The 21,772-nt window shown below is 35.1% G+C and overlaps 2 protein-coding genes and 1 long non-coding RNA gene across 5 annotated transcripts; 1 reads left to right on the forward strand and 2 right to left on the reverse strand.

The window, feature by feature from the left end:
- Positions 1 to 318: 318 nt before the first annotated feature.
- Positions 319 to 4,964, forward strand: LOC131019796 (vacuolar-sorting receptor 1-like). Of its 2 annotated transcripts, XM_057948379.1 has the most exons (12): positions 319 to 1,079; positions 1,635 to 2,327; positions 2,633 to 2,721; positions 2,807 to 2,876; positions 2,953 to 3,036; positions 3,190 to 3,266; positions 3,351 to 3,432; positions 3,628 to 3,710; positions 3,846 to 3,912; positions 3,998 to 4,126; positions 4,395 to 4,507; positions 4,679 to 4,964. In XM_057948379.1, the coding sequence occupies exons 1-12, from the start codon at positions 785 to 787 to the stop codon at positions 4,766 to 4,768; spliced, it is 1,872 nt and encodes a 623-aa protein (XP_057804362.1). In that variant the 5' UTR covers positions 319 to 784; the 3' UTR covers positions 4,769 to 4,964. The 2 variants fall into 2 exon arrangements, with proteins under 2 accessions (XP_057804362.1, XP_057804361.1); XM_057948378.1 differs by having other exon boundaries at positions 4,395 to 4,964.
- Positions 4,965 to 5,118: 154 nt separating this feature from the next.
- On the reverse strand, positions 5,119 to 6,617 carry LOC131019826 (uncharacterized). Its single transcript, XR_009100464.1, has 2 exons — positions 6,170 to 6,617; positions 5,119 to 5,323 (listed from the first exon to the last, which is right to left on the reverse strand). It is a non-coding gene; the product is annotated as an uncharacterized LOC131019826 (long non-coding RNA).
- Positions 6,618 to 13,592: 6,975 nt separating this feature from the next.
- Positions 13,593 to 16,852, reverse strand: LOC131019812 (protein FATTY ACID EXPORT 3, chloroplastic). Of its 2 annotated transcripts, XM_057948418.1 has the most exons (6): positions 16,279 to 16,852; positions 15,337 to 15,730; positions 15,065 to 15,232; positions 14,482 to 14,528; positions 14,362 to 14,399; positions 13,593 to 13,937 (listed from the first exon to the last, which is right to left on the reverse strand). In XM_057948418.1, the coding sequence occupies exons 1-6, from the start codon at positions 16,519 to 16,521 to the stop codon at positions 13,847 to 13,849; spliced, it is 981 nt and encodes a 326-aa protein (XP_057804401.1). In that variant the 5' UTR covers positions 16,522 to 16,852; the 3' UTR covers positions 13,593 to 13,846. The 2 variants fall into 2 exon arrangements, with proteins under 2 accessions (XP_057804401.1, XP_057804400.1); XM_057948417.1 differs by having other exon boundaries at positions 13,593 to 14,528; positions 16,279 to 16,699.
- Positions 16,853 to 21,772: the final 4,920 nt, after the last annotated feature.

Below are 21,772 nucleotides of genomic sequence, written 5' to 3' on the forward strand. Positions count from 1 at the left end.
AGACCTTAGTATGAAGTTTTACAATTATGAGACACGTGGCAACCATGCAAATACCATTCACGCAAAATTCCAAACATGAGCCCATCGGGCCCACCAGCCCAACCCAACATAAGTTACATGATAATTAAAACAAATTAAGAAGAGATTAATTAAAACAAATTGTGGTGACTCATAATACATATTTTATACTATAATTAATAATAAAAATAGTAAAACATTGATTAGAACGTGTATAAAGTTAATTAGGTATTATATCTATTATCTTGGGTTGAAGAGAATAATATTAGTAACTTTTCTTGCTAATTAAGAGTGCGTATTTAGACTAAATCAACGTTTTCCATCATCAAGAATCGGTCCAAAAATATTTATAAAATTTTGTTATAGATCCAAAATCGATTATTATTCTAATCTTATGCTAATACCGACACTATTGTAGTTTTCATTATTAACACGTCTTCACAATTACTAATCCAAATTCCACTTTTTTTTATTCTTTTAAATATTCATTTTTTTTTACTAAAGTTGACTCCTCTATTCAGCTTTTTCCCTCAGCTTACTTGCAGTTGCAAAATCCGTTTAGGATTTATCTGCGGGTTATATTGATCTTTCCGCTACTTCAGTAGTTTTACGATCTGGGCTGCTATTTATTTCGATACAATTTGTGTTACTCGAGCAAAGATCGAATCTTTTTTAGTGGGTTAGTTTTAAAATTCTCTTGATCTGCGTTGCAGGCTTCTCGCAACTCTATTTGGATCTTAGTTCTGATCGTAGGGGAGTGAGAAGGATGAGAGAGAAGTTTGGAATTTTAGTTTGTGTTTTATTAGTTCTCTGCGGTTCCTGCTTGGGGAGATTTCTAGTGGAGAAGAACAGTTTGAAGGTGACATCACCGGATTCATTAAAAGGTGTTTATGAGAGCGCGATTGGGAATTTTGGGGTTCCTCAATATGGAGGAACGATGTCTGGCTCTGTTTTCTACCCTAATTCCAATCAGAAGGGGTGCAGTAGCTTTGAAGATGTCGAAGCTTCCTTGAAGAAGAAGCCTGGGGGCATCCCAATCTTCCTTCTTGCTGATAGAGGGGGTAAATTTGATCGATACCCTTTTCACCCTTGATTTAGTCACCAATTCTGTATGAATAGGGAGGTTGCTCTTGATCGTGCTGTTTTGTAGTTTAATTTATATGATGATTGCATGTGTTTAACTTGATTTTTCTGCTTACTTTGTGCTCAATACTTTTGGTTGTTAGGAATCTATGAATTTAGAGAAATTTGGAGTTGAGACAATCTTTATGTTTTGAAGAGTTGATCGAGGTTTTTTGATAAGATTTGTGTAAACTTGTTAGGTAATTATAAGAATTCAAGCTAATACGGAATTGAAATTAATCGCGTTCATGTATTTGGTTAGTAGGGATAACATCTGGAATTCGCAAATCTTTCTTCAATTCATAGCTTTAGATTGGTTCTGATTGTCTAATTTTCTTGTTTCTCCAACTCCAACAATTTCAAGTTTGTGTATTTGGTACTTAAGTTTGCAAAGACTGACTACCAAAAGCTTACACTCAATGTTGAATTTTCTCTATTAGAAAATTGGTTGCATCAGCTCATCAATTAATGTATTTAGTTTGCATCTCTGCCAGAATGTTATTTTACGTTGAAGGCATGGAACGCGCAAAATGGTGGAGCCGCAGCTATTCTTGTGGCTGATGACAGGAATGAGCCTCTTATCACTATGGATAATCCCGAGCAAGAGGATGCAAATCCTGATTATCTGCAGAACATCACTATTCCATCGGCCCTTATCAGCAAGGATCTTGGAGACAAAATCAAAAAAGAATTAGCTAAAGGAGAAATGGTGAGTGTTAATCTTGATTGGAGAGAAGCCCTTCCACATCCTGACGAGCGGGTTGAGTATGAGTTCTGGACAAATAGTAATGATGAGTGTGGCGCCAAGTGTGAAAGCCAGTTAGATTTCGTCAGGGATTTCAAAGGAGCTGCTCAGATACTTGAGCAGAAAGGCTACACTCAGTTCATTCCACGTTATATAACGTGGTACTGTCCTGATGCTTTTAAGTCGAGCAAACAGTGTAAGTCGCAGTGCATCAACCAAGGGAGGTATTGTGCACCAGATCCTGAGCAGGATTTCAGCAAAGGATATGATGGAAAGGATGTTGTTGAGCAAAATCTACGTCAAGCCTGCTTCTTTAAGGTGGCAAATGAAAGTGGAAAGCCGTGGCAGTGGTGGGACTATGTGACAGATTTTTCAATCCGCTGTCCAATGAAAGAGAAGAAGTATAATAAAGAATGTGCAGATCAAGTAATCAAGTCACTTGGTAGGTTTCATTCTTTTACGTACATTTATAAGTGATAATTCTATTAACTTTTATTATCAAGGTTTAAACACTGCAGTCTCTGGTATCTGCAAAGAGGTTCTGTGGTTATTCAAATGCTTCTTCTTTTTATACATGATTTTTCATTTGGTTTAGTTAATATGTTTGTTTTGCATCGAGTGCTGAGTTAAATATTTTGGGAGTAAAGGGTTTTATACAGTAACTTTAACAGTACTTAGTTGATTCATCTGTGCTTCTCTCCCCTGAACTTTTCATTTGAGTTTAGTTATTATGTTCCTCCACTGTAGGAGTTGATGTTAAGAAGATAGACGAATGCATTGGAGACACAGAGGCAGATCTTGACAACCCTATTCTGAAAGCTGAACAGGAAGCACAGGTTTGATAATCGTAAAAAAAATCATGTCGATTTCAGTAAGTATCATCTGTGAGAGCTACTAAATTGGAATGGTACTTGATCTCAGATAGGAAAGGGCTCTAGAGGAGACGTTACCATCTTGCCGACTCTTGTTGTGAACAATAGACAATATAGAGGTAACAACTCCTAAATTCAGTTCTGTGTTACATGAAAAAGAATTTCAAATCTTAGGTACGTGTTTGTATGGTTCAGGGAAGCTGGACAAGGGGGCGGTTCTCAAGGCCATTTGTTCAGGTTTTGAAGAGACTACAGAACCTGCAATCTGTCTGACTCCAGGTTATTTTTGTTTTCCATTTTTTATTTTGACAGTTGTGTATATTTATTGATATAAGAGCATCCATCACCATCAATAAGATTTTGGCACTGGCCCTTGCATATTTCCTTCACTGCTGTGCTCTAACTGCTGTCTTTTTGTGTTTCGGGGGCCAGATATACAAACAAACGAGTGTTTGACTAACAATGGCGGGTGCTGGCAGGATACAAGTTCTAATATTACTGCTTGCAGGGTATCAAGATTTTAATAAAAATTCATTTTAGTCTTTGGGTTGCTTTGCCTTCTTTTTTCCTATCTAAGTAAAAATGTTCTACAGGATACCTTCAGGGGGAGGGTGTGCGAATGCCCTGTTGTGCAGGGAGTGAAATTCTCCGGTGACGGTTATACTCATTGTCAAGGTAATTTGTTTTGTGCGAATAGCATTAAATATTTTCTCCAAACCATAATTATCACAAGAATATATCATTCCTGACGAAAAGAAAAGGAGAGATCATTCTTGCCTCAAATTGGTTAAGTGTTGCCTTTTACATTCAAATGCTATACGACCTCCTTGCTGAGCATGGATTCCTCATACTCCTTTCTTGATATGACAGCTTCTGGTGCGTTAAGATGCGGAATTAATAATGGAGGTTGTTGGAAGGAAACAAAGAATGGACACACATACTCCGCATGCATTGTGAGTCGCCAACTTTCCCCCTCAAACTGTGCTCTCCTTCATAACTTGGATGGAACCTTTTTCTTTTTTTCCATCATACAGAGTATGCCTTTTTCAATATGTTGAAGAGCTAGATGTTTGATTGTTATATTTCAGGACGACCATACAAAAGGTTGCAAGTGTCCACCTGGATTCAAGGGTAATGGAGATAGTCATTGTGAAGGTAACAGACATATATCAGCAGTTTTACCAAGGTTGCTATTGAATCTGACATGTGGTTGACTTGGTTTGACATGAATGCCATTTAGATATTGATGAATGCAAGGAAAAGTTGGCTTGCCAGTGTTCCGATTGCAAATGTAAGAACACCTGGGGTAGTTACGAATGCAGCTGTGGTAGCAACCAACTGTACATACATGAGCATGATACGTGTATAGGTAAGCTCTTATTGAACGATGACTTTGCAAGAAGTATGAAAATTATATGCTTTAAAGCCCACAACTGTCTGCTTAACATTCTTCAATGCACTTTCTCCAATATATCTGCTAAGCATGGAACACCATATCAATATGAACAAGGGTACATACCCACAATTATTATTTGATCCCCATGATTAAGAAGTAGTATATGGGAACCACATTTCAATTGTGTTTTCTCCAGAATACAGTTGGAACTTCGTTGGGTGATTCTTCTCCGTCTGTGCAGGTAAAGATTCTGTTGTTACAACAGAATACAGTTGGAACTTCGTTGGGGTGATTCTTCTCGGTTTGACTGTGGCTGGATTTGCTGGATATGCTCTTTACAAGTACAGGATTCGGGTAAGTCCCGGATACAAGATGTTTAAATTTCGCACAATTTTGATTGTTGAAGCATTTTTAAGGGAGTGTCTCTGCTTCCATATCCAAACATATGAGAGACCACGAAGGTTACTCTTGAAGAGACCTTGTGGTGGACCTGTTCTTCTTCCGTAACATTGAATGCTTGTGCAGAGGTACATGGATTCAGAGATCCGGGCTATCATGGCGCAGTACATGCCGTTGGACAATCATGGCGAGGTGCCCGATCACACGCATGTTTGAGTACACTCATATTGTAAATTAGCAAAGCAACTCACATTGCATCGCCATCGGTTTATTTGGTTGTGTGATGTTTGCTGCCGTTTGGCACTTTTAACTTAATGATTTGTGTACATTTTAGAATCTGGCTTACATAAACTCCCACTCCTTTGGGAAATTTTCGGTTATATGCATCTAGTGATGGCACTTTTGTGGTAAATTCTCTCATTACCCATATAAACTTAATATTTGAGTTATAAACTTAATATTTGAGTGTGAGCTAAGCCAGTCCTGCAAATTCTAATATAATCTTTTTAAGGTAGTGCATATTCAGTATGTATATATTAATGCAGATTAAGAAATCATAAGTGAACAATCAAATTATTTCCACAAATTTATTGGTATTTATCAGCAAAACTAATAACATCTCCACTGAATATATCGAAAACAACTTCAAAATTCAAAAAATCTTGGCACATCATGTATTGATAGCTTTAGCTTTCCTCCAACTTGATCAACAACCTTTACTCCTTGCAAAGTATTGAGCATAATCTTTTCTATGTATTCTGCAGCTTGTGTCTGCAACATCATAAATAAGAGTAAGTTGAAGAAGCAAATGATCATATAACCAGAAAATTACGAGTCCCCTTGGAATGTAATGTTGAAAAGGTGCTAATATATATAGACAGATTTTATCAGTGTGAGAAGATAACCAACAAGTAGTGCAAAACAAAACCACTAGACTATTATTAGACCACTCTTCTTCCTACCTATACATACATCCTCTCCTCTCTTATATCTTCACACACACACCAACAAATAATTATTCACTCGCAACCACACAAACAAATAATTATTCATTCGCAAGCATTACAAATAAATTGTGAGCACAGCTGCAGAGAATAAATTACCAAAACATAAGATTTTTAAGTGGTTATTCAGTGTAAGTAGTGCAAAAGAACACCACTTGACTATTATAGAACAAGGATCTTAAACTATCTTTATTAGGCATACTGCAGAAACCAACATGGATACTGTATTAATGCTAAATCTCAACCTCAAATACATATTTATAAAAAAAAACCCCAAAAATTTGTAATCAATGTTGCTTTTAACATTGGATTAATATTTAAATCTCAATTTTATATTCATGAAATAAAGTAGAAGGGATGAATTTACAACACATTCAAAAATTGTGACATTATTCCAAAACGTTTCAAAGATTATGCCTAATTTATATTTAAAAAGTCCAAAGTTGGAGATTTATATTTCGAAAGAAAAATGTGCAAGAACATATACCAAATCACCTTCCACAAAAAAAAAAAAAAAGAACAACAGTTGCAGCACATTCCTCAACACATAAGCCAATCAGAATATAAAAATGACAAATGGTGAAAAGAAGAAAGGAAGAATTCAGAGAATTACCATGGTCCTACATTAAGGCCGGCATCCCTCATCTCCTTCTTAATTTCATCGGTGAATGGGACAAAAACACAGTCAACGTTATAGGTTTCCACCAATTCTTTAACTGCTGGAACGTCTTCTCTATTATATACTACAGCAACACCGGCCTTTGAAATTTCATCCCTCAGTCTTCGCTTTTCAGCTTTGCACTTTCTCGCTTGACTATCCAATTCCTTTAAACGTCTCTTAGCAGCCGCCAGAGCAATCTTTTTTGATGAAACTTCTTGTTGCAATTTCAAAATTTCTTGTATTTGTTCGTCTGCCAATGCCGAGAAGAGATCTGAAACAGTTGAAATCTAGGGTTTGAGGGATGCGGATGCGTCCAAGAGGGGAGAGGGAAATTAAGCAACGGTATACAGATTACAGATATATATAGCTTTTGTTCCCCACATCTCAATTTCTAGTTTTTTTTTTTTTTTTCGCTACAATCATTAATCTACAGTCTATAATATTAACAATATTATGAAGATGAGTTTTTTACCTCTAATATTTTTCTCTTCTATTTTTTAATGTTATTTCTCTAGTTTAGTTCTTTTTGAAAAATTATTAATTTTGATTCATGAAATAGAAATACTCAATATGGATGTTAAATTAAAGATTACAAAAAGATCTTTAATTTGATGTAAAAATTATCAAAATTAATTTTGAAATAAATAAATTATAATTGTTTAAAATGTTAAAATTTAATTTTTGTTCGATCTCATTTATTTCTAAGAACATCGTATTTTTTTCATTTTACTAGTAAGCAACCCGTCGAATTTCGATGGGTATCTATTAAAAAATAATTTTTAGTAATTATTCAATTTATTTTTTATTTCATTAATTTCTTTTCACTAAAAGAGAGCATCTAATAAAATTGTGTTAAAGTAAAAGAATGTAATATTTATTTGAAATCGCCTAAAATAAATGTTTTATGAAATTTATATGTTAGTAGAGTTTCGATCCAAAAAATATTAAAAGAGAAATTGTAACAAATATTTGAAATGTATCTATATTATATGTCTGTAGCTAGAATCGGTAACTAAAAAATAAGAAAAAATAAATAAATTAAATAATATCATTAATGACTTAAACTTTAAGATTGAATAAATTATTAGAGCATCCGCATTGGTGTTACATGATAGCTTACTTATGAGGGGGGGACCACATGGTGTAAAGATGATGCATTGGGGTTACTTGATAACTTACATGATAGCTTTAGTTTTGATTTTTCCATTTTTCATTTAAGTTTAATTTCATAAATTTAAATTACACAATTTACTTCAAATTTAAATTGCATTAATTTTGAAATCCTAAAAATTACATAAAACTTAATAAAATAAAAACAAATCCTACAAATAACTATTCCGGCCCTAGAGGTCCGAAACGTGCCCAAACATGCTCCATCAAATCATATTGGAGCGCGGCGTGCAACTGCCTATCTCGGAGAAGGGCATCTCTTTGCACATATTCCTCGAATGAAACTGGGGTTGCTCGACCACTCTCCGTCGAGTCACTGCTAGACACCCCATGTCCCGCGTCGTCATCTCTTCAATTGGTTGCTTCTTCACCTTCGTGCTCCACAATCATGTTGTGGAGAATGATGCAACACAGCATGATGTCCCGGAGGTGCTCCAGGTACCAATTCCGCGCGGGACTGCGAATGATTCCCCACCGAGCTTGAAGGACTCCAAAGGCACGTTCGACATCCTTTCGTGCCGATTCTTGCATCTTCTTGAACCTCGCCTCCTTCTGATTTGTCGCCATCGGTGGACTCTTGACGAAGCAACGCCACTCCGGATATATGCCGTCGCACAAATAGTAGCCCATCTGGTAGTACCGATGGTTCGCCTGAAAGAGCACAGGCGGGGCCGTTCCATCCAATACGTCGGCGAAGAGAGGCGACTGGTTGAGAACGTTGATATCGTTGTTCGAACCAGCGACACCGAAGAAGGCATGCCAAATCCACAGATCGTGAGATGCAACGGCCTCCAAGATCAAGGTTGGCTCCCCTTGATCACCGCGTGTATATGCGTCGTGCCACGCCTTAGGGCAATTCTTCCACTCCCAATGCATACAATCAAGACTCCTGAGAATCCCGGGAAAACCATGTCGCGCCTCGTGCATCTGGGTAAGGCGTGTGATGTCCTCCGGCGTTGGACGGCGCAGATAATGGGCTCCAAAAGCCCGGATGACCGCCTTGCAGAACTTCTTGAGGCATACACGCCCGATGGAGTCGGCGACTTTGAGATACTCGTCAAAAGTATCCGCACTGACGCCGGTGGCTAACTGGCGGATAGCCGATGTGCATTTCTACAACGGGGAAAGAGAGTCCCGACCTATTGCATCAGTGGTCATCTGGAAGTAAGTATCTTCACCTTGAACAACCTCGACGATGCGCAAGAACAGCTCCTTCTGCATTCGAAAACGCCGTCGGAAAAATGTAGGTCCGTACGTCGGATTGTCGTTGAAGTAGTCTTGCATAAGACATAGATGGGCTTCCTCTCTATCACGGTGGACGTAAGACCGGGGACGTTTCGCACGTCCCGCCTCCGGCGCCGGCTGGGCGTAGATGTGAGCAAGCAGTTGTTTCTGCAACTCTATCTCCTCCATGATCGCGTGAGCTACACCGTCGGATGAATCAGACGAAGAACCGTGGTCGGATTCCGCCATTGTCGGAAGAAAAAAGAAGAAAAGGCTTGAAGGAGGAAGAATAATGAGTGAAAGTGAAAGAAGAAGAAGAATTGTGGAGTGAAAGTGAGGAAGAAGAAGGAGGAAGATGGAATATAAAGAGAAGAAGAAAAAAATTCGAACGGTCAAATTTGGCACGGAAACTGAGGAGTCAAAGCTGCCTCAAGAATTCAAAATTCAATTTTTTTATAAAGGCGCGTGTAGAACACGCACCTATTTTCAACCGTTGTGAGGGCTACACGATAGAACATGTAGCCCTCGTGTAAGTGTTTGCTGCATCGGTTACACGATAGCAGCCTTACATGAGTAGGCTGCTATCGTGTAACCGTTGCAGATGCTCTTAAATTTGCAATTACCTCATAATCTATCAAAAAATTTGTCACAGCCCACTTATCCCAAGGACGGGTTAATTGGGTTTATGACTTGGTGTAAAATAAGAAGCGGGAATTAAAGGAATTTGCTAAGTAATTCAAGAACAACATTCAAGTCAACCACTAGATATATATATATATATAAACAACCGCTTGGGTAATTTACAAACGAGCCTGCCATAATGACTAGACCCTAAATGAAAGTTAGTCAAAATGAAGTAGTAATAAGTTTAAGTAGAAACGATAAATAAGTCAGAGTGTTTGCAGCGGAAAAACGTGTGAGTTATGCATATGGAGATGCATACTCAAGGTTTCATTACATATCCATCAAAAGAATTCCCGCTCAACACCAAACCATTCCATCGCCTGCTCAACCTGCACATTTAGAAATACATGCAGGGCTGAGTATAAAGATACTCAGTGGCATAAGCCGAAAAACAAACATGCATACATATATAAATTGAACTGCCAACAGTAACACACAGGGGTTTTCTTGAATGACCTGCGCTTACTAAAATATTTCTTTCATTTTCATAAAGTCGATCGGCCGATCATTTTCCTTCATATGATGCATATCTGTTCCTTTCTGTCACGCGCCGGAAAGGATGTCTCCTTACCACGGACGCCAAGACCGGTCGCAAGCGACTCGCGGTCTCTATGAGTGTACACGTTAACCCTAGCTAGCGACCTTTGTCTAACATAGGATCCCAATTGGATTTCCTTTAAAGTTGGCGAACCAACACAGATAGGATACATACGTAAAACATAAACATTTTTTACAGTCAATCATTTCATAAACATTTCGTTTTCATAAACATTTTCATTTTCATAAACATTTCATTTATCATTTGGGCATAATAATAAACTGAAATTAACAGTTAAAATCATCTCATGCATATATTCGTATAAGAGGCCTACGACACGCAGGGGATCTCTATATACGTATAGTAAAAGTAATGCCCACCTTAAACGTTCTTAAAGCTGGCGTGGAGTCGCTTCTTCTTCGGCTTCACTTTCTGTCGCGCGGACCTTCATTGATGAAGAGTCGATAAGTTCGTGAAGAAATTGTCACAAGACAAAGTCTAATTCTACGTGCCTAGGGTATCTTTTAATGTTTTAGGGTTCTAGCATCCATAATTCGTTCCATTAAAGACAGTCAAAAACCAACACACCTCTTCTAATCACATAAAGAAGTCAAAATCCTTAACTTAATATCATTTAGAAATTAACATGCTCACATAAGAGAAATTTCATTATTCACTTACATATAACTTAAATAAAACATTTTAATCCTTTTAAAATCCATACTCAAAAAGCATTGAAATATTATAATAAATGCAAGCTTATTCTCAAAATATTTCCTTTAAAGTCCTTCAATAAATTTAAATAAAAGAACGGACTTCATTTAAAATAAATAGTCCCAACTTTCAATATTAAAATTTAAATCAAGATATTTAAATTCATTAAAATAATTTGGTGAAAATTCAAACATTTTTAAAAGAAATTAGGCCAAAATTCGTAGGCTTTATTAATCAATTAACAGCCCAAAATTAATTAAACTTGGGCCCAATCAATTAAATAAACACCCATCAGGATTTAAAGGCAAAATGGGCCCAACAGAAATAAAATAAAATCGGCCCACTCTCTTTTTTTTTTTAAAATCGGCCCAACCCACAAGATAGAAGGGCTTGAGCCCACAATTAATCCTAGCCCTAATCTAACACACATAAACACAAGACACACACACACAAGCATCAGCGCCTCACTCTCCCTCTCTGCCTCTCGGCTCTCTCGCCCCTCTCGCTTCTCTGCTCGGTCGAGTGCGGCGCCGCCTCCGGCGCGCCGCCTCGACGGACGCCTCCCTCCTCTCTCTCTCCCCTGTTTCCTTCGTCCGTTTCTCTCTCTCTGTTATTTCTCCCTCGCCGGAAGTTAGCCGCACGCCGCCGCCTTCGCGTGCCACTGCCGCCTCCGCCGTGGCCAAGCACGGCGCCGCCTCGTCGTCCCCAGCCTTGGCACAGGGTGGCAGAGGTCTCTCCGCCGCTGCATGTGCCTTCTCCGGCCATTGTGAAAAACCGAGCGTCGCCGCGCCGCTTCCCCTGTTCTCCGCCGTCTCTGCCATGGCCGGAATCATGGTGGATGGCCGAACCCTAATTATTAATAATTAAGCCTTTAATCAGTGATTAAAAGCCGGGATATGACAAATTTCATCATACACCACGTTAGTTGTTGCATCTTGCGTATGACCACTCTCATCACATACTTAAATCTTTAGACCTCTTTTTCTAGCGACTCTTTTCTAGCGACTCTTGAAATTACCACGTAGAGTTGTTCATGCCTAAAAATGGGTTTCAGTACGTATAATCCTACATTTGAAAGAGATTGTCTCTGACTTTTATTTATTATCATGGCAAAACAAACACTCATAGGGATTTGCCTTCTCTGAAACCGAATTGAAAATTTAGTAAAACTTGATGGACTCATAATCATTCTAGCTATGAGAAACTTTTTGTCCGCATTTTGTCCTGAAATGAGTTTGCCTTCAATTACGCGTTCCCTAAGTTGAGTTATTATCAGCCTAGGAGTTATTATCAGCCTAGTGTCATTGCAAAGTTCATTAGATAGATCAATATTTCTGAGAAGCATGATTATGCATCCCTCTTTTAATTTAATTTCATGACTCAACAATCCTGAACACTTTGTCCCTCTTTAAGAAACTCGTGAAACTTTGTCTTAAACCCTGTTGGGACAGATGCTTGGATTTTATTTCCCTATATAATAAAATATGTTATTAGATTGTATAAATTGAAAATTAATAATTTCACAAAGCTATTTATTCAATAAAATTGTGGTAAGACTTACCCATTCATTAATCATTAGTGCTTCCTTGCTCAATTTATCTTTTTGAACCCATAAACGCAAAATTTGGACCACCACATTTTTATTTCAAATTTTTAAATTGATGACATTCAAACGAATAGATTCACTATTCGTCGACATTTCCTATATATAGAATAAGTAAATCAATTATCAAATACGCAAGCCATACTAAATTTTGTCACATTATAAAACTCAAATAATCTTGGGTCATTTAACTTGATATAAAGTTATTTAGTAGCGAATCCAATTCAGACTACTGATACAAATTTCTCAAACACCAATAGTGATACAAATTTCTCAATAATACATACGCAAGATGAAAAAACAATACAAATAGTCAAACACAAATCAGATATTCATGAGAATGAAGAATTCCGTAAATTATACGAAATTTGTAATATTAAAATAATAAATATAATTAGAGAACATAGAGAGATATACATACAATTATAGGACCCTTTGATTTCATCCCGTTACAATTATCCTCATTTATTAGATATGGAAAATTGATTAAAAAATTAATAAAAAAATAAATATTCAAGAGGAGTTCTAGGAGATATATTCTTTCATATAGTAATACGTATATATCATGTACTATTATAGCTTATCACGTATTAGAAGAATAGTTAAAAATTTAGAAAAATTAAGAATTAATGAAAATTGAGGAAAATTAGAATGAAATGATTATATGACGTCGCCACGTAAGATAGAATTTATTTTGCTTTAATATATATAATAATAATATAATATATATAATAATAATATAGATTTCCATTCATTGGTGGAAAAAATAAATACATGTCATTTTTTTCCTTTAAATTCTTTTTACATTATTATTTAATTATGATTATTTTAAATTTAAATATTTTAAAATTACAATCATTTATGCTATTAAGGAGAAGGAAATTTGTATTAATTTTACACAAAATCTCCTGTACATTCGGGTGTACGGTACACTCAGGTGTATAGTGTCATTTCGATAACATGATAGTGTAGTATTAGTGTCAGTGTCATTTCAATATAATGTTAGTGTCATTTCGAAATAGTATTATTTTATATGACATGATAATGTCATTTGTAAAACAAAATAGTGTTAGGGTTAGACCACCTCTTAATTTTAATATGAAATTGGAAAAAAATAGTTATATATTTTAAAATCACAGTTTAAAATATTATATTGATTTATTTAATTACGTGTCAAAATTATTTATTTATTTATTTATATAAACATATTTGTTGTTATGTTTTATTTTTTATATTATTCCTATTTTTTTTTATTTCTTAATTACTCCCTATAAACTTAATAGACAGTTGAGCTATTGCATCTGAATGTCGTAAAAACATTGAACCCATTCGAATTTGAGCTTAAGCCAGTCCTGCAAATTCTAATATAATCATTTTAACGTAATGCATATTAAGTATGTATATTAATGCAGATTCAGAAATCATAAGTGACGTTTCAGTGCTTGAATAATCAAATTATTTCAACAAATTTATTGGTATTTATCAGCAAAACTAAGTAATAACATCTCCACTGAAATCCTTCCACTGACATCCTACTGAAAACAACTTCAAATCTTGGTTATTTCTACAAAGCATCACAAATCTTGGCACATCATATATTGATAGTTTTGCTTTCCTCCCACCTGAGGAGTGAATTCTCCTTCACTTGATGCAAAGTATTTTCTCCGTGTGATCGCGCCTTATATCAACACGAGGTTTAAGTTTCGGCCCTTACTTCCTGACTGGACCCTCCCGTCTGCTCTCTGTCCCTGATGATCCTATAGAGATAGAATGCAAGCACTCCACCACTGCACAGTACGAGCTAACCGTCAAATGCTACATAAACATGAGAGCAAGACGCTCCACGCATCAAAAACTGAGAAGGAACACTTCTTGATTTAAAAATCAGAATAAACCGTCATACATCTAATTGAGTTTCATTGATTAAAGTATTTAGTGTTCAAATTTATTTGCTATGGTTGGCTCTAGACCACTCAAGAAAGTTCATGATGTTCTTAAAGAATTCCTCCAATTTCATCCTCATAAGAACAACAAAGGGCACCTCAGATTCACCAGTCTTATACCTCTTTTGCTCCGCATTTTGGACACAATGCAAAACACCACTCCTAATTCTAGTAAAAATGGCATTTCAGGTGGAATAAAATGACTAATTTAAAGCTGAAACAACTGTAAAAGAAAAGCTAATCAAATACAGGATCACAGAAAGTGGACCTGATAAGGGTTGTGATGAAATTGGCAATAAATGGTCGCTGCAAATAGACACAAAAGAGAGATGGAGTTAGAGCAACGAATGTGTATGACTAGCTTAGAATTTAGGCCGGACAGATTTACCATGGGCAACACGCGCAATTCCCTCACAAAAAATATTGTAGCAATTACTGCAGAGACAAACAAAAAACAAGGAAGGAGTAAGAAGAAAATAAGGTAATAATCAACACAAGAAATATAACAGAGGTAACCAAACAAATCTAAATAACTCCACTTCAACTAACAATGAGAGATTACAGGCAAAGAGTGCATATAAGTTCTCAGATACACGATCACACCTTAAAAGTATTGCAAACAGTATCAGGAGTCCAGAGCTAACAGCCTACCATTGGTCATCTCATGACTCCTTGTTATGGATTGTTAGATTTGATCTCTATTTGCATAGTTCTTCTTTCAAATTGTTTTTGCGACTACTAGAATGTAAGCACATAACCACAAATGTAAACTGAAGTATGCATGCTATAAGTTTTTATTAATAAAAATTAACCATTTGCGTGAAAGATACCTCAAAATTTTACACAAATTTGCAGTTAATACTATGTTTTATTCATGCACTAGAAAGATATTGTAAAATTAACATTTTCACGCCATAGGGTAACCATATAATGAATGGTCTAACATCATAAAACTACAGTAAACTCAGCACCTGTCTGTCCTTTCACAAGCAAGGATGACGGCTCTCCCTTCTTCCATGATTTCAAACTTGCTATACTCAGGGCCAAAAGAGTACCACCAAGCACAATACCAAACCTGATGGCAGGGATGCTTCCAGTTAACATAAATGAAAGAAAGCCTCCAACAGAAAGAAGTGCACCTGATGAAACAGAACAATCTTAGACTATAACTCTTTATCTCAACTAAAGCTTAATTGTCACATCTGACAATTGTATGAAAGATATAATGCACTTGTATCCATACCATAAGGTATCCCGACATAAAAGTCCCGGACTTTAGACACGTCATTGAGCTCATCGGTTGAGGTAGAAAAAGTTTGTACGATTTCCTTCACCGGTTCAGGGGAATTCTCTGCGGCTGTGGCCCAATATTCTTTACTTTCTTCAGCAGTTTCTTTAGCAACCTCGATCAAATCCAGTCTTGCCTTTTCTGCTTGAATTTTTAACTTCTCAGAAGTTTCTTTTAGGATGATGAATGCCTTTTCAGAATACAACTCATAAGCTTCCTTAGATGTGTTCTGCATTTTTAAAGCTTGTTCCTTAAAAGATGTGAGGGCCTGCTGCCATGCTTCCTCTGATTCTTGACCTCGCCCTTTCAGATCCTCCTTTTCTTTCTCTATACCAATATCTGAAGGCTTCTGGAGACCAAACCACAACAAAACACTATTTATTGCATATATATATTGATTGAAATACTATAACAAAAGATGACGACAAGTTTTATAATGTGTGCTTCCACGCCTCCTACAGAAAAATATTTTCATCTAATTCTAGAATTGGTGTCAGCAGCATCTATCTTTAATCGAATAAATATCAAAGGACAACAATCTACGCTGATATATGGGCATTTTCATTGCCAACTGGAAAAATTATATACACATTACCTTTATCGAAATTTTGAAAGAATTTCTGCTCGCAACACTATCAAAAGAGTTTCGAGAATATATGACACCAATCCCCTTCCCCACTGAAAAACAATATGAATGTTTTAGGAATATCCTGCTAGAACAGCCTTAGGGTCAAATACAAAACAGACTCCAGCATTACCAAACCCAAACTCCCGCTCTCAACACAATGCACAAAACCGAAATCCGATCGAAACAAAAGCACGAAAAAAATAATTAAAAAAAAACAGCTCGAAGAAATTCAATTCGTGAAAACGAAAACAAATTCAAGATGACCTCACCGATTCCTCGTGCGATGCAGCGAAGGAGAAAACGGTGCGATTCCTCACAGTCCTCTGCCGTAGATTAACTCCGAGCACTCTCGGAAGCTGCGGAAGCGACAATTTTCCATTGATTCTAGCTCTGAGCAAACCTTCAAACCCTAGTGAGGTCGGCGGCGCGTGACAAAGCGCCATAGTCGAAGCAGCTCTAGTCAAGGTAGGATAAGGGTTTATGAATGCGGTGGACTCCAATCTAACGCTCATTTCGCGAATGGAATTGCTTGTATATGTGTATGTATAGGTAGGAATTAGAGAGAAGAGGGTTTTGGTATGATGCACCTCGCAGAAAGGTACACAGTAGTGTTGGTAGAGGTATTGTATTTAACGTGCGCCGACGACGAACGAATTGCCTCTGCCTATTTTTAATTTTGAAAAAAAAATAAAAAAAAATTGGGAAAGGCGGGCCCCACTGAATCTGGTAGCGGGCCGACTCGCTTTCAGCATTTGGTTCACCAAAGATCCGACCCGTTTCTTTAAATTTTAAATTATTCTCTAATTTCGAAATAAATCCTTACGAAAATAAATAAAGAAATTATATTTGCCTCAAAGAAATCGTATAGACATATTATTATGAAAGAATCATGCTAAAGACAAGGCAAGCAAGGCATAAATGCAAATCCTCCCAAAAAATGCATCACTTTATGAAGAAAGGAATAGAATTCAAATTGGGCTGCATTATTTGGGCTTCATATACAGGCTTCGTATTGGACTAGGCCAGCTTACAATAGCATATAAATTAGCTCTAATTATTTTATGCCCAATTTTCTTTTATTCAATCTCAACTTATTATACGAGTAGAGACGTCTCTTCCAGCTTCTACAGCTTTTCTTCAGCGTCTCCGACAGTTGTTCTTCTCTAATATAAATCTTATTGTTGTTAGTATGTAAGTTCGACGATAAATTAATTTATGTTGTAATTTAAATAAAACTAGTATTCACTCCCGTGCGATGCACGAACATAATAAATTTATAACTTAAAAAAATAAATTACGTAAAACTACTAATATATGGTCTTTTATGAAAAATTACGTATATTGAAATATAAAATTTATATACAAATAAAATACAAAATTTACACATAGAATTTGTAATGGTGATACAAAAATATGTTCTCTCTGTCCCGTAAGAATGTATCACATATTCTATTTTCGTGTGTCTCATAAGAGTGTATCACTTCCATTTTGGGACATGACCTCACTTTTTATCTTTTTAATCACAACCATTCATTTACAGTCAACACATTATCTACCAATCATTTCTTAAATCTGTGCCATCTCATATGTAATACACGCTTACAGAACATAGATAATAATTCGCCACAAAATATATTGAATATCAATAGTGTTACAATGCAATTTCAAATTTGTTGCGTGACTTTTGAATTATATAAAAAATTAAATAAAGATATCTTGCTCATTGTCGATTTTTTATTTAATTATTTGTCTCTCTTTTGATTTTTTGGTCATGAAAATTTTCAGGTGTCCCTTTTTTTTATTATCAAATTTCGATAAAATTGGTAAAAGGAAAAGGAAATTCGAGTAGGACCTTTTATTGCCTTATCATATTAACATATGTCAATATTTAATATTGAAATTTATTGGTATTAACTAATGAAGTTATAAGGCAAATTTTAAGCTCCCTAATTAAATTATTGTAAAGGATGAAAAATATGCCAAAACAAAATAATTCTTAAATTTTCATCATTTCAACAAAAACTCAACATATTAATATAATTTGTTTATGTTCATTTTTATCTAAGGATGAGAAAAGAACTTTGAATTAAAAAAATGCAGATTAAGAAATATCTAAACTAAAAAGTATACTATGAAAGTTAATTGGTAAATTTGAAATAAAAGTGCACTTATTTTATTATTATTATTATTATTATTATTATTATTATTATTATTATTATTATTATTATTATTATTATTATTATTATTATTATTATTATTATTATTTATGAAAAATCTTGTAAGACATAGTTGGGGGATTCAAATATTTTATGAAAATTGTGTGAACGCATATCTATATATGGTTGGAAACTACATTTTCAGTGAGAATCTAAAAATACTGTATTGAACTAATAAGTTAATATTCCATAATTTGTATCTATGTACAAAAAAAAAATTATAACACAAAAAGAAATTATAAATACCTCATAGAATTTTAACAAATAAATAAAGAGATAATACATATACTTCCCGTATTTCATAATAAAATTTACATCATTTACACAATTATGTTTCCATGATTTCAAAAATAATAAAAACAATTTTTTTTTGAAAGAGCTAACTTCCTTTTTCAAAAAAACCTACAGTATAAAATACTAAGAGAAAGGAGAGAGAAAAGAAAATAACTTTGAAACTTTTAATTTGAATAAAATTCTTATTTTAAACTTATTTTTTATATATTATATATCAAATTAAAGTTTTTGTCATGATCTTTGATTTGATATTTGTATTGAATACATTTAATTAATCAAAATGCATAATTTTTAGGAAAACAAAAATTCTTTAAATGAAAAGAAACCGAAAAATAATTTAAAAGAAATTACAGCCAAAAAACAAATAATAAAAAAGTAGAATGAAAATATGGTCAACACATCATCTCCATTTTTTATGCAACAGGTTTTTTTTAAATTAATGGAATTTTTTGGTTATATATAGATTTGAGTTTTGCAAAAATTATGACTTTAATTTCTCCATTATTTACAAAATTGCCATCTAAATTAATTTCAAATTGAAAACTCCATTTTTAATATAGTATAGATTACATTATTGTTATGGTTATAATATATTCTCTTCGTCTCAATTCAATAGGTCACAAGGCTTGGACACTAATATTAATTTGTAATAAAATATTAGAAAGAAAGTACTTTTTTGAAGATATATTTGTCCAAAAAAATAAAAAATACGAGAGAGAAATAAAAAATAATAATTATGTGTGGGATATAATGACATTTGGTGTAATTAATGAGTTATGTGATGATATTTGTTATGTATTGACTTTCCATTTTAGGAAGTGACTATTGAAATGGAACATCCAAATAAGGAAACTTGACCTATTGAATTGAGACGGGGGAATATTAAATAATTTGTATATAATTATTTTTATAATTAATTTGATTTGACCAAATTAAATTGATGGTACAATATTTGAAATAATATTAATCTCAACTATTATCATCAATTAAAATGTTTTTTTTTTTTAATAATAGAAGTATCCCTTTGAGCATCATCTCACTTGAAACTTGAAACACCACATTTAATTTTTGAGTATCATCTCGTCTGAAGCTTAAAAACCACAACTAACATGCAATGATCTTGTCCTATCGAGTTTGTAAATAATTAAATTATGAGAATGATCTTATTTAGACCTTGAAAGATCGTAACTGAATTATGAACATCATTTAATTTAGAATTTAAAATACCATAACTGTTACGAGCATTATCTCGTCTGGAATTTGAAAGACCATAAAATTACAGAACTAAAATTGGTTTAGCTAAAGATAGCAAAACAGTACTACTAATCTACAATCCAGAAAAAATATATGTAAAAGTAGAGTAAATCAATTTTTTTAGTTGAATTATTTATAGATTTTAATCAACAAAATACATCGGAAAAGTTGAATATTTACTGTAATTGTAACATGATTGTGCCAGACTTTTCTTGTTAAATAGGAGAATAGAAATACAATTTTTATATAAGCTTTCATTTGATGAAATTGGCTAAAACAATTATTAGAGATTAGATATATGGGCAAATTGCATGAAAATACCTCACTTTATACCAAATTCCGATTTTTTGACAAACTTTTTAATTGTAGCAAGAAATTGAACGACCTTTCAATTTATTGCAATTGGCAACCCCGGTGTTTTTCCGGCCAAGTGAATGCTTATGTGGAATCCCGTGAAGTTGATGTGGCAAGCGGTTGCCGCTAATTAAACGATGTCGTCCCCAGTTATATTAAAACGTCGTCGTTTCATTCCAATTTTGTACAAAATCAAATCTTGGGTTCAATATATATCGATTTAGGGCTTCAAGTCTCCTCATCTCTCCAATTTCTTCTCGGTTCAAAGCACCCATCGAGAGTCTTCTCCCATTTGTTCTCGGTTCAAAATCTGAGGTCTAAGCGATGGAGTCTTCTTCTCAAACGGGACAATTGAGCTCATCCCACTTTCCATTACCTCAAAGATTCTGCATGTGTGAAGAGCCAGAGCCTTGCATCTTGCAGGCCTCAAATAGTGTGACTAATCCGGAGAGGCGCTACTACCACTGCCGCCGGCGTGGTCGGGTGAGAATTGCATAGTATTGCATCATTTCAAGCCTTTTTTGCATCGATTCATTACCTTTTTTTATTGTGTTGGTAGCGTGGTGATTGCAAGTATTGGGAGTGGATTGATCCAGTTCTGCCGGCGTACTATAAGGATTGCTTCTTGAAGATGAAGCTTGAAAAGGAATTAGCGCTTGAAGAAATAATTCGGCTGAGGAAAAAAATGCAGATAAAAATCCCTCCATTGTGGATGAAGAAGATATACCTTCATCAGTAGGTGATGATGACTACAAGAAACTTGGGAGTCAAATTCATAATGTGGAGAAAAGGATGAAGCTATTGTATATGGGGTTTGTAGTTATTGTTGTACTTGTCTTCTTTGCTTGGTTTTAGGATGTAGTTGTTGTGGTAGATGATGCCAATGTAATTTGAAGGTTGCCTCACATAGCACAATCTCCCCCAACTAGCATATCCCAGATTTTTAACTAGTTCTTCCACATCAAAATACCCAAACCTATCTGGATCATGTTTGAAGGTTGCCTCACATTCCCCCCCAACATAAATGTCCTTACCATCAAAACGCACAAATCTACCACCATGGTGAATGTAAATTCCAAATGAACTGTAAAAAACGAAAAAAAAAAACAACAAATAAATCACTGTATACCCTATAATCGACTACAGACGATAGAAACCCAAGCTAAAAAAAAATTAAAAGCATAAAAGAAGGGAGTAAAGCCCTACCTGTCCCCCATCTCGCATTCACTATTATCCTCGTGAACCAGAATCTGGGACCACCACCACGTTACTGACGACACTAGCAGCAATTTGAGGAATAAAGAACTCTACAACTATGGATTCCACCAATTTTTTAGTCTGAAGACTGAGATTAGGTTTCGATTTCTGGAAAAAACGTCAACTTTGGATACTCTACGTCGTGAAAAAACCAATTTAACACCCTAATTACATACGACGTCGTTTCCTCTCTTGTTTCCCTCCCATCCCAAACGACGTCGTCTACGTTTTTTAAATCTTTTTAGTCTACTTAATTCCACGTAACCCAGTCCACAAGATTAAAGTAATTACACGTCATCAGCCATATCAGCTAATAATGACACGCAATGAAAACCCCCAAATTCACTTGGCCGGAAAAACATCGGGGTTGCCAATTGCAATAAATTGA

Source organism: Salvia miltiorrhiza, chromosome 4 (genome assembly GCF_028751815.1).
Source record: "Salvia miltiorrhiza cultivar Shanhuang (shh) chromosome 4, IMPLAD_Smil_shh, whole genome shotgun sequence".
In the NCBI taxonomy this organism is placed as follows: Eukaryota; Viridiplantae; Streptophyta; class Magnoliopsida; order Lamiales; family Lamiaceae; genus Salvia; species Salvia miltiorrhiza.

Bases quoted from the DNA above. Each gene is read 5' to 3' on its own strand.
- LOC131019796 (XM_057948378.1), top strand. From the start codon at position 785: ATGAGAGAGAAGTTTGGAATTTTAGTTTGTGTTTTATTAGTTCTCTGC. The intron at 2,722-2,806 runs GTTTGATAATCG...ACTTGATCTCAG, and splicing joins AAGCTGAACAGGAAGCACAG to ATAGGAAAGGGCTCTAGAGG. The intron at 3,711-3,845 runs GTGAGTCGCCAA...GTTATATTTCAG, and splicing joins ACACATACTCCGCATGCATT to GACGACCATACAAAAGGTTG.
- LOC131019812 (XM_057948417.1), bottom strand. From the start codon at position 16,521: ATGAGCGTTAGATTGGAGTCCACCGCATTCATAAACCCTTATCCTACC. The intron at 15,731-16,278 runs GTGAGGTCATCT...TTTGGTCTCCAG, and splicing joins CTGCATCGCACGAGGAATCG to AAGCCTTCAGATATTGGTAT. The intron at 14,529-15,064 runs GTGCTGAGTTTA...TTGTCTCTGCAG, and splicing joins GCTTGTGAAAGGACAGACAG to TAATTGCTACAATATTTTTT.